We start from the raw sequence: 13,381 nt of genomic DNA, 5'->3' as shown, positions 1-13,381 counted from the left end.
GAAAATTGAAAGGAAATTGGGTAACGGTTTTTTTTTATTATTTACGTTTAATTGACTAAAACATATATTGTCACATACATACATATATATTAATTGTATTTTATAATTAATAAAAAACTTTACAGAATTTAAGGTCAAAATAATAATTGATCCAAAAGAGAATAGAGTGTATATAAAAGGTGATTCAGAATTCAATGTAAGCATTTTCGCTGGCACCGAGAACTGCGACCAACAAGTTGTTGAATTAAAGGTAGGCACGTTTATTATTTATCAGCTCGCGAATAGGGTTAAAAGGAAATTAAAATGAGGGAGGAAGAGTGTAGAGTTTCTTTTAAAATTTTAATTATCATTTTTTTTTTATTGTCATTATTTCTTATACTACAAACTATTTGTTATCATATGCATTTCTTTTCGTTATTTATATATTTAGACATTACTTTAAACATATATTATTTTATTGTACATTTTCTACGTTCATATAACAAATATATCTTTAAGAAAATCCTGTCATTCTTTTAAGTTGCCAACTTGTTATCTAAGACTACATTAATTTTTTTTGGTGTTGCACGAGTCGTGGGCGGCGGTGATCACCATCAGGTGACCCGAATGCTCGTCTGCCGTGTCCTTTTTCCATAAAAAAAAAAAAAATAAAATTTACTTGACTATTTTATCGCCACTTAATTAATTACAAAAATATGTACAAATTATATTTTAAGGCTTTGGATTTATACACATTTGGATTTTGATATTAAATTTGTAATATTAATAGTTTTTTAAAAATAAAAAAATATATACATTATTTAAGCTTAATCACATTTATAGTAAATACTTATGAACTTTATACCTATCTCAAATAATAGTTCTCTTTTTTTTTTCAAGTAATGTTAAATTTAAAAAAAAATGCTTCAATCGAAAAAATCATTCCGAATCAAGTTGATTTTTATTCATATAGACAACTTATAATTGCATTGTAAAATAATGTACATAATTTTTCTTTCTAGCCAACAGCAGACCTTTCAAGGCCTATTTCAATGAAGCTCCAATTAGAAGAAAACGAAGAGTGGGAAGGTAAGTTGAAAAGATATTTAGAAATATAAAAAACCTGGACAAGTGTTAGTCTCAGTCGCTCACCGAAGGTTCCATACCAACTACAGAATTGCAGGTCAACGGGTAATATACCTACTATGCATTCATTTTGCATGAAATGAACTGTATATATGTTTCTAATATTTTTTCTATTAAGTATTTTTTCTTTTATTTGTATTGTAATTTCAAATTTCTGGTCAAGTTTCATAACTGTAGGTCCAGAGGACACTGAAATCCCATTACTAAACGATTTTACTATTTTATTTCACACAGGAATTAGGAGAATTAGGAAAAAAGCGTTATTTCACACAGGAAGTAGGAAAAATAATATTTTGTAGAAAACTTATAAGACGTTACTTTGAATTTTTTATACGGTTTCTGAAAAAATATTCTTAAGGAATGTTGTAATTTCTACAAACTCCCGGCGTTCGCGCTTTGAACGCTACTCAATGTATCTATAATAAATAGAGAATAGAGAAACGTCTTTAGCTTTTTTAATCATTTCAGATAGCACAACCTTACCATCTCATGCTGCGAGGCTTTCTGATAACTCCAGGTTGCATTCATCTTTTGATATACAATTGATGAAGGACTGTGGAGAAGATTTGATTTGTAAGCCGTGGTTGATTATGTCGTTACAGCTGTTGAATAGGTAATGTAAATAAATAATTATAAGATATATAATATTAATCTATAAATATAATATATAATTATTTGTCCTACATCGATAAGTGTATAAAGTTGGGGTGATCTTAGACCTGAAATTAAATACACAGAACAAAAGCTAAAATAATAATTTATGAAATATCTATATATGTTGGCATCGACTCCAAGATAAAGAGACTAGGAGTAGTTGAGTTGGGTTTTATTTTTTTATTTTATTTTTTATTCTTACAGCACTTACGTACCGGGGACAGACGACAAGCTAGGTGTTAAAGTAACTGTATTTAATAAAGAGGAACCGTCATTTGGAGCCAAAATCTATATAATTTTACCATATCCACCAAAGAGATTACCAAGGGAATGTTCCTTAGAACAACTCAACGTGACTTGTGATTTACCCGCACCTCTAAAACGTGCGGAAACAGTCGAATATGAAATAGAATTAGAGTTTATGAAGATACATAAAGATACTATAGAAGAAATTAAAGTAGTGGCCACCTTAGATGATCGAATGTTTGATGAAATGGATATTGAAAAGAGAGTACAGGAGCAAGTGATAAAGATCACACCTAGAGCCATCTTTGTGGTAAATGGGTGAGTTATTTTGAATATTTTTAGATTTTTTTTTCATCTAAACACAAACATGTGGTAGTGGATTCGATTTTTCTCAAAGTTTTAGAAATTATGCGGCATGGGCGTGTAATGGTGAAGCGCAGTGTCCATCACGTGGAACATTCTTGTGCCCATCAGAAAATCTTACGAAAGATTAAAAAAAGATTAAAGCCTTTGAAATTATACGCCAATGTTAAGCGGTGAAGAACAGCATGTATTAGGATTAGGTTCGTTCTGCCTACATAGCTTTTCTAAAATTATTGATGATTGGAGAACGCATTGGCTTTTTCCTATTATTCTCTAAGACCTCGTTAGATATTTACAAATACAAAAAAAATATTATATTTACATAGTTTCACAAGAAATAAGCAAATTGAATAACAAAACAGGAAATATATTTCTTTCATATTTTAATATCAGGCGAGCGCTGCCAAATGCGACGCTTGCTGTGACGAGAGATAAACTCAGCGAAGCGGCCAACGTTACTATGCAGCATTATTACGAGGTGAGTTGGATTCCTCAGTGTAATTTATATTATTATAGGAATATATGAGTGTTTACAGAAACTATTCTAAATTGAGCAATTTTTAATCGAATTAGGTACAAACAATTCTTAATAAGTTTTTCTAATTAGCTTTAAATTGTTATAATTAAGTAATTCATCATTCAATACAAGAAACGTAATACCTATATTATATCTAATATGAAGACATTTTCTTATTTATCATTAGAAGCATTTTAATATAATCGAGAAGTACAAATATAATATACAAATTAATTGGTTCCTACTATTTAGAGTAAGAGAGCACCATAATATAGAATTGTTTTATAATATAAAACAATCATATATGTCGGAAATAAAAAGGCGTAATAGATATTAAAAATAAACGAGTAGAACCTCCGACCATGTCCTGGCCTTTGGTTTTACTCGAAATACTTAATTAAACAAATAAGTAAATCTAAGACAAATAAATGAACCAAATAATAACTGGAAACATAGTAAATTACAAGGAAAATAATAACAACATTATCTTATTCTTTAAATGATGGCTTGGAGCAGTGCCTGGGACTTGTGACCCCAGGAGTAGGCTTAAGGGATCCCTTTCCGATATATCAACACTCGCCTTTCACTGCTCCAGTCCAGTATAATTACAAATAGGTCTTAACCACATTCATAATTAAAATAGTCGAGGTTAACCAGCGGTGGAGCACGAGTAGTGCTCCGAGCCGTGGCAGAGCCTCGACTGAGCGTACAACACCCGCACGGCCTTTTATAAATTAACAATGACATTGACAACGGTGACGCGCCCAAAGTGGCGCCACCGGAAGCTGACAAATACAGAACCATCAATTCAATAATTACAGCATTTTATTAACTCTTAAATGTTAATTCTAATTTTACTCCTTAAAACATCTTTTGTAATTAATTAACTAATTATGAATTTATTCTTAATATTGAAATAAATTATCACCAGCCGACACGGCCATTCTGCAATAAGGTCGCCCCTGACCTTTATCATAATAAATTAATAAATATTGAAAACCTTCAAGTAGCAAGTAAACTTTGGAGGCCCCTGTCCTCTACAAAATTACTACCGCTTAAACGCTGTCAACGTTGCAGTTAAAAGAAAATATTAAATAAATATAATAAACAAATTTTGGAGGCCCCTGTCCTCAACAAAATTCGTCACAAACACACACAAATTTTGGAGGCCCCTGTCCTCAACAAAATTGTTCACACACACAAATTTTGGAGGCCCCTGTCCTCAACAAAATTGTTCACACACACAAATTTTGGAGGCCCCTGTCCTCAACAAAATTGTTCACACACAAATTTTGGAGGCCCCTGTCCTCAACAAAATTGTTCACACACACAAATTTTGGAGGCCCCTGTCCTCAACAAAATTATTAAAACTCAACAACCTTTTTTTTTTAATTTATTTTTTATAAAACAAAAATAACAATAATAATGAACATAGTCAAACAACTTTCTTATGAGCAAAAACTTATAAACAAAAAGTCATTTGTATTGATAGAATGATTAACATTTTATGTTGAAGTTTGATAAGTAGGTTCAGGTGGGTCCTTTATCTGTCACCTCTCCCGATGCCGACACGGAATCCTGCACCATCACTCTCTCACCTGGTTTGGGCGCCAATAGCAGTTGTTCATGAGAAATCTCCGTCAGTTCTCCTCCTCCAGTCATACCCTCTACTTCACGTAACATTTTTCAGATTTCATATGCATCAGGGCACCTAAGTTCTAATCCAATTTGAGTACTAGGTCCCGCTCTGAACAAAACTATTTCGTCTATTTTGGAATCCTTCCACGTTAGCTTCTCCTCCGTCGAACCCTAATTTATTCTCAGCACTTCCAGTACCAATCCTCCTTCCAATACAATCATCCCCGTCCGTCCGACTCAGTGAATCAGACAGATCCCCTTCAGGACCAACATTTGCAGTTCTATGCCTAGAACAGTCAATTGCCAACGAAAGCGCACCTAATCCCCTTTTCCAACCCTTCTGACATAATTCCGGATAATCGCCAGTCCATTCCTAAACACTGGACTGCCATGACACGTTCAATCTGTATATTAGTATGGCTTACGCCAAGAGCCATGTAATGCTGATGAATACCATAATTTTTACATAACTTCCCAAGCTCAACTCCATAGGCCGCATCCTGATCACTTATAATTTGTCTTTAGTAACCCAAACGACAAAACTACGTTCTAGCGTACGAAGCATTGCGCTCGCCGTCGCATCAGTTGTCATATGCCAAAGTCATATATTTCGCGTATGCATCGATCAGCATGACCACACATTAATGTTAGACACCTTTCCCTGCGAAACGTCCTGTAGCATCCATGTAAATTGTATCAAATGAAATAGGTTTCCTTGTCGATATTAAATTTTTGAAATTAAATTATTTTAAAAATAAGCACCACCTTCATGTCCTCGAATAAGGACAGCTCCAAGTCCCGTGTTACTTGCATCCGCATGCAGCTCGATCGGCCAATCCTCCCCAAAAACCGCTAGCACTGGTGCCTAAGCTAGGCGCCGCATCACATCAAGTCCAGCACTTCCCACAATCAGGAGTCGATTCAAACCTAGCATTCCTCCCCGGTCAGGCTGTAAAGCAGCATCATACGCTTTAAAAAGGCTTCAAATAAATTAAGCTTCAAATAAATCGTCCAAAACGACCCGCTGGGTTACAGAACCGACGCTACCGCCCGACATTGGCTGGCACAGGCAACCCCTCAAGCGGCTCAACCCCTCTTGAACCCGGGCGTAAAGTACCGTTAGACATTAGGTCACCTAGGCATTCAATCTTGCTTTGAAGAATAAACACTTCCCGGCATTTATAGAAAATCCAGCCTCTATATATATAATATACTAGTGGGCCCGGACGCGGCTACGCCCGCGAAAATATAAGTCTAAATAATTAAAATAAGTTAAAAAAATAATAATAAATGGAGATTTATTATTAGAAAAAAAATATCTGAGTAACCGAAATGAACAAACAAAAGAAGTAAAAGTAACTAAAGGAAATTCTTAATATTAGAAAAAGTACCTAAAGTTTGCCGTGCGCGCGTACTAAACATTTTTCTATATTAAATAATTATTAATTTTTGCGAACAATATTAAATAAAATCCCAAATGATTAAAATTACGATATTTTAAGTGTATAACATCGGTATAGATAACCGAACTGAGATAAATTAATTATAAGCAGCAAATAATTACATAAAAAATAATAGTAATTCGAAAATATATAAAAATTTACAAAATCATCAAAGTCATCTGCCCGTTCGCGTCGATCATACTATACCACTCGTAGGCTAGGTCATTTCGAATCAGTGACATCTCCTTAATTATTTATTAGAATGTTATACAGTAAACTATAATTTCCATCAAGATGAAATGCTAAAAGTGACTATTATATTTATTTTCATAAGGACGAATATCAAATTATAGAAATCATTTAATTTTTGTTAATGTCTACAAATCTATATCGGCGCGCGCCATGTATGCGTTAAGCAAACTTACTGTAGCGACGATTGTTATTAACATGGCGGAATAAATTGCTTGTCAAATTAATTATTTTAATATATTGGCATATATCGAAAATATTACAAATATGAGAAAAAAAAGTATCCTATGTTCATCCCGGGACCCTCAAGTATCTCTATATGAGTATTTTATCACAATTAAATTAGCGGTTTGGCCCTGATTGCGTAAAAGACAGACAGACAGAGTTACTTTCGAATTTATAATATAGGTATGGATAAAGCTACCAAAAGCCCGTTCAGAATTTGCAGACCTTCCGAAAAAGCTCCATACTCCATGAAAACATTATCCATATAGACGAAAATGTTACCCATAACGGTCGAAGAGCAGTCATAATCACCGCCAAAACTCCGCCGGGGCGTTAGTCAATCCAGAAGACATTCCTGCATATTCAAAGAAATCAGCTGGACCAGTTCTAGGAATGAAAGTCCCACCAATAGGTATTAGACAAAATCCCTGCGCCATATCGAGGCATATAATAAGTATGCGGCGTCTGACAATTCACAGAGTCGATCCGAAACCATAGGTAATGGAAATTTGATAGGAACTGTATTTTTATTAAGCTCGCAGCAATGCGTGCACATTCTATCCTCACCGTTTCCTCTTTCACAAGAATTACCGGGCTCGCTAATCAAGAAGCACTCTCTCGGGCCACACCATCGGTCATCAAATCGTAAATTCATTAATTTTCGTTTAGTCGATCAAGTCAGAGTCAATATCCCAAAATGGCTTCTCAAAATTTTCTTAACACAGTGATACCCTGCTCGGTAAAAGTACACTCAGCCCTTCTCCCTCAACTATATCCGCACCAATTAAAAACGACACAAGGAGTTTCAATGTCTTCAATAATGCGAAACACTATCTCGACAAACACACTATTAATACCACACACAGTCTCAATTTGTTGAAAAGACAAGACTGAAACGCTCCTACTACCTATTCCTTTCAGCATCAAAAGATTTGCCTTGTCCTTTTTCCATAAAAAAAAAAAAAAATAGTTCATTACTTTCATTCACCTAGTTGACTATGTTAGAATCATCACCAATTCTTTTGAAACACTCAAACTCCACACGCCCAACTTTGCCACAGTAATTGCATTTAGGCCCAGGCTTCTTCTGATCTGTCTGAACTAGCTTCAAAAGCAGAATCTGAATTCAAAAATGGTCCGTGGTCACTCACTTTATTTGTCAGTCTATTACAACTGAATTGAGTTTGTCCAGCCCCTTCATACCCAAAGCAGACTATAGACCCCTGACGATTTATCGCTCATATGGGACGCCAGTGAGGTATGGGCGGTTTACGTGATCCAACTTCTCGAGGCCTAAAAGTAGATGTGACCGGTTAATTCGGGAATAGTTGCACACCCACTAGACGCACACTCCACTAGATAAAAGCCAGTTCATTGTAAACATTCAAACTCTGCCTTGACCGCATCTGTAAATCACCATTCTCTACACATGTTTTTTTTTTTTTTTCTTGTTCAGCGTGATTACGCCAGTTCCTTAAAAGTACGTCCTCCTCTGGATTGAATGTAGCGATATAAATATTACTCAATCTTAGTCATAGTATTGTTGTAGTTGAATGTAGTAAATAAACTTGCAAGTAACTCATGACTAACTTACATACTAGCCTGATGTTGCTTAGACAGCGTTTCTCATCTCTTCTATTAGCAAGAGTGTCTCCGAATGCCTTGGCACGTTTGTTTGTTGAGAAGATGTGAAAGGATGGACCTGCTGGATCTATCCCGCTTCTGATGTCGGAAATAAAAAGGCGTAATAGATATTAAAAATAAACGAGTAGAACCTCCGACCATGTCCTGGCCTTTGGTTTTACTCGAAATACTTAATTAAACAAATAAGTAAATCTAAGACAAATAAATGAACCAAATAATAACTGGAAACATAGTAAATTACAAGGAAAATAATAACAACATTATCTTATTCTTTAAATGATGGCTTGGAGCAGTGCCTGGGACTTGTGACCCCAGGAGTAGGCTTAAGGGATCCCTTTCCGATATATCAACACTCGCCTTTCACTGCTCCAGTCCAGTATAATTACAAATAGGTCTTAACCACATTCATAATTAAAATAGTCGAGGTTAACCAGCGGTGGAGCACGAGTAGTGCTCCGAGCCGTGGCAGAGCCTCGACTGAGCGTACAACACCCGCACGGCCTTTTATAAATTAACAATGACATTGACAACGGTGACGCGCCCAAAGTGGCGCCACCGGAAGCTGACAAATACAGAACCATCAATTCAATAATTACAGCATTTTATTAACTCTTAAATGTTAATTCTAATTTTACTCCTTAAAACATCTTTTGTAATTAATTAACTAATTATGAATTTATTCTTAATATTGAAATAAATTATCACCAGCCGACATATACGAAACCTCTACCACTAAATAATACTCAGAATTGACCGATTCTGCTTCCTATCGCTTTTAATTGTTTAGTCAATGTAGAGCTTCGTTTGTAAAAGCTCAGCAAAGTAGAAGTTTGGCGCTTGTTCCTTCTGAATATTGAAATATGTAAAGTTGTTAAGCAAACACGACATCTGTTAGACGACGCAGCTGTATTATTTTTTAGCTTTATAACTTGGCGATAAATTTTATTAACCAAAACATATACCAGAGAATTTATAAAGTATTTTACAAATACTTTTTAGCACAGCGTTATAGCGTCTGACTATTAGCGCCCAAGTTGTTGTTGTTCATCCATATCTATATATATAAAAGGACTTGTCCTCACTGACTGAGGTAAGACGCACGCACAGACGTAACCGCTGTGCGTAGAAACGTGAAATTGGGACAGATGTTTACTTTCGTAATCTGGACATCCACTAAGAAAGGATTTTGAAAAATTTTAACACTAAAAGAGTGAAAAGGGGATTTAAAGTTTGTATGGAAAAAAAAATAAATCGGCACCGATTGTTATAAAATTTTGAAATTTAGATTTTTAATAGTATTTAATTGAATACGTGTTTCATCGTTTTCTAGAATTCTCCCCCTAAGGGTGCAAATAAGGGGTTCAAAGTTTGTATAGATTTTTTTTAAATCTGCACCAATTTTTATAAAATTTGCAAGTCAGACTCTTAAAAGTATTTCATTCAACACATATGTTTCATAATTTTCTAGAATTCTTTCCCTAAGGGTGCAAATAAGGGGTTGAAAGTTTGTATGGAAAAATTCTTAAATCGCCACCGATTTTTATAAAATTTGAAATTTAGACTCTTAAAAATATTTCATTGAACACATAATGTTTCATGGTTTATTAGAATTTCCCCGCAAGCGAAGCTGCGCGCGTCCGCTAGTTAAAAATAAAATGGTTCTCTGAAAGCACAGAAAAAATCAAGCTTCTAAGTTAGCGCATTCAAAAGATTTTGCTGCATTTTGTATGAAATTTGCCACGGAATCAAAATCTATACTCCCCGTGGACATACACTTATGGAATTTGGCACGAAGCGAGAAAAAATAATTACAATCTAATATTTGTAGTTCATTTCATACAAAATGAATACTTATACCCGAAAACATAACTTTTATAAGCTGTTCTTCCCGTTGACCTACAATCCTGAAACTGGTACATCGGTAGGCGTGTGTGACTGGCACTAACCGGTTTTTTAATATAATTTTATAATTTATTACAGATAACAAATTTGGGACCATCTGATTGGTTACATTTACGACTTCTGATAAATCTTCCTGATAAGGTAAATTGCAAGATAAATTGTGATAAATAAAATTTAAATTAATCACTTACATTCAATGAGAGGCCTTCCTTCTTGAGCTAGTGAAACGGCGGGAGACTGGTAACACGATGACTGTGTTTTCGATGCTTATTCGTGTAAAAGATTGTATTTAAATTATTTTCATAGCTACGCTCTGGCAGCGGCATTAAGTTCCTCCATTAAGCATACAGTGTCTGAAATTAGGACATAAACGTGGTTTTTCTTTAATAGAGACAGATAGACTAATTTTTAACTTAATTAAAAAAAACAAAATTAGACATCGAGACATTACTTGTTGAGTGGCAAACTAAACACCAAACTGTCTTGTTACCAGAACGTGAGAGATGGTTATGTTCTTAGCTTTACGCTATATCTTGTATATCGCAGGGCATATTACCAGAGCGAGGAAATAAAAATATTGAATAATTAATTTCTTTAGAATTAGACTTATTTGTTTAGAATAGAAAAAAACGTATTTTCAATTACTGTTTAATTTCTTAGGTGAATCTGTCAAGTCGTATTAAAGGGTGTTCGGAAAGTGCGGAGTGCGAATGGATGATGCCGGCTAAGGTTTCCCAATCTATCATTCTGCCTTTGAAATTCGATTTGAGTCTACATGGTGAATATATGTTTTGTTTTTTTGCGCTTTATTTTACGTATGTGAAAAGGTACAGCCAAAAGATTTCCTGTTTACTGATTTTGATTTTAAAATGATTATTTTGGTGTTATAAAAAATATATAAAGTAATATGTAAGTAAGTAGTTATATTAAGTAATATATCCTTGGCAAAACTTCATTAAGATTTGTTAATGAATTATTGAATTTAAAAACCTTTTTTACACATTCAGCAGAATAGGCAGAGGAAACCTAATGTTAAAACAGTCTAAAATAAATTTTTGACTTACTGTGTGTTGAGTGGCGGAGTTCAACATTGAGCTCTGCTCTGATCTGATCTGATCAGGGCAAAGAAACGAATATAGTTCATTTCCCTGAATGGAAATTAAGCTCACAAATATCTCGTTTACAATAAGAGTATGCGCCGTTGTACCATGACAACGTCAATACTCATCTTAAATATAAATATAATTTATTTCCACTTGTACCCTCACTTTTAACCGACTTCTGTAAGAAAAAGAGGTTATCTATTTGACTGTATTTTTAGGTGAATTCTTGGAAGAGAAAATAGAGTACAATATTACCACTGTCATTATATTAGAAGGACAAAATAAGTAAGTTTTTGAAATACATAGTTATGTTTGTTAATTTGTGCTTAACATGGTTTCTTTTCCAGATATAATCTTCAATTCTTATATATATTTATGTAATAGACTAGTAGGCATCCGCAACATCGTTTACGTAAATAATAAAAAAAATGAGTTCTAGTTTTTCCCATTCCCGTTCCTGTATTTCCCTTAATATTCCCGGAATATTAGGAAATCTTCTCTCAGGCCTTTATTTAAAACCGGTCTCAATTCTGTGATCGATATCACTCAACAGACAATATCTTGAAAATGTAGTGGTGCGTGGGAAATTAAATATTTTAAACTAGGTTCCCTTTACCTTCCCAGCTGTATGCAGGATACAGTGATGATAAATAATATGCATATATAATCTACAGGAGTTCTTCAGTAACAACCACATTGATCCTGGAGCCGTCGCCGCCAATATGGCCGATAATTGTTGGCAGTGTCGCAGGTCTCCTACTTCTTTTCCTAATAACTTTAACACTATATAAGGTACGTAATAATTGGTTTTTATAAATTTATAATATAATTCAGATTAATTAGAATAACATTAAATTTCAATGGTCTCTTTTATAGTCTAAATTTGACAAATAAAAAATGCTAATTGTGCCATTAATTTTGATAAGGGAATTGAAACAACGACAGGGGTAAATTTAAAAAAATATTATCAAATTTTGTATGATGTAATTGGACATTATAAAAAATGCATTGCAGTTTGGGTTCTTTTCGAGAAAGCGTTTGGAAGACTTCCAAAGGCTTCAGGAACAAGAAATGTCTACCGGTGAAAGTTGTTCCAGAGAAGTAGAAAATGATTTTACAGCTGAAGCATCTTCACAAGAACTTATTATTGATGATTCAGACTAAATGTAAATTCTAGTCAATATCCGACTGAGATCTAAAAAATATGTATATGTATTATGATCTCATACCCTGATAGATTTGTATTAAATAAGTTATGAAGAATTTATTGAAAGGCGAAGAATATGTTTTCAATGTATCATTTGTTTAGTAATAATAGATTTTATATCCTGCACTGAGTAGGGTAAGTAGAGGGAACCTTGGAACCTAGTGTTAAGACACTTCCGTTCCCCACTTTCCGCCGGATTAGTAAGGCATTGTGTGTTAAGTGGCGGAACTAAGGAACAAATGAAAATATCTAATATTTAATTTCCTCGAATGGAAATCGAACCCAAAACCGCCAAGTTTACAGTCGCACGCTCGTGCCTCTACGCCACGACGGAGTCATTTTGGTCATGTTTTAATTATTGTTGATATTTTACAATGTTATACACACTATTTAGAGAATACTGGTGGAACGACACCGACGACAGCTTCTGTCTGTATAGGCGCCGGTTATGGATTCAATTTCTACTTAGAAGAATGAACTTATTTCATTTTGATTGGAGCGTGTTTACACAAGGTTCTCTCTGCCTGTCCTGCTATGAGAAAGATACAATATTGACTATTGACTATATACGGTAGCCGTAGATGTAAAACTCGTAAATGAGTATGTTTGTGTATTTTTGTATAATTATTAATTTGAAAAATGCTCAATCGTAGAATAGAAAAAAAAAATATATAAATGTTAAATATATAGCTTTATACTGATATTTTATATTATTTAATTAGTTTTTGTTATAAAAAACTGAACTTAATCTTAACAATATTTAATATTATTTATGTTACGGTACTTTCGATATTTAGTAAAAGATTGATAAAAGTATAACTTCTAATTTCTTATATATATATAAGTATAATATACCTATATATTATGTGCCTACTATACAAAATGGAACTGTGCACGTTAACTTTATAAGCAATTATTATCAGTTTTCACCACGATTTTTATTAGAAAATAAAAGTCTATTTTCTTCCGTATTCACTCTATATTTTACTTAACAAATTACTATGAGCTCCTTTGCATTTAAAATTTTCTAATATATACTATTAAAAATATAATTGTTTTAATTTTT

At 33.8% G+C, this 13,381-nt stretch overlaps 1 protein-coding gene across 2 annotated transcripts in view; it reads left to right on the top strand.

The window, feature by feature from the left end:
* The window catches only part of LOC146528574 (integrin alpha-PS3-like), a 33,996-nt gene that overhangs the window by 8,032 nt on the left and 12,583 nt on the right, over positions 1–13,381 (top strand). The window contains exons 12-21 of one of the 2 annotated variants that reach the window (XM_085203484.1): positions 126–250; positions 1,002–1,068; positions 1,594–1,738; positions 1,984–2,343; positions 2,782–2,866; positions 10,084–10,146; positions 10,666–10,783; positions 11,327–11,393; positions 11,783–11,900; positions 12,123–13,042. In XM_085203484.1, the coding sequence (XP_085059610.1) occupies positions 126–250; positions 1,002–1,068; positions 1,594–1,738; positions 1,984–2,343; positions 2,782–2,866; positions 10,084–10,146; positions 10,666–10,783; positions 11,327–11,393; positions 11,783–11,900; positions 12,123–12,272 (1,298 nt within the window). In that variant the 3' untranslated portion in view covers positions 12,273–13,042. Of the gene's footprint in view, positions 1–125; positions 251–1,001; positions 1,069–1,593; positions 1,739–1,983; positions 2,344–2,781; positions 2,867–10,083; positions 10,147–10,665; positions 10,784–11,326; positions 11,394–11,782; positions 11,901–12,122; positions 13,043–13,381 lie in introns of those variants that run through there. The other variant, XM_085203485.1, reaches the window with a different exon arrangement.

Source organism: Heliconius melpomene, chromosome 19, assembly GCF_056956725.1.
Source record: "Heliconius melpomene rosina isolate 202511_hmr_F chromosome 19, ASM5695672v1, whole genome shotgun sequence".
NCBI lineage: Eukaryota > Metazoa > Arthropoda > Insecta > Lepidoptera > Nymphalidae > Heliconius > Heliconius melpomene.
The sequence above is the reverse complement of the archived record's forward strand: the minus strand, read 5'-3'. Positions and strand labels throughout refer to the sequence as shown.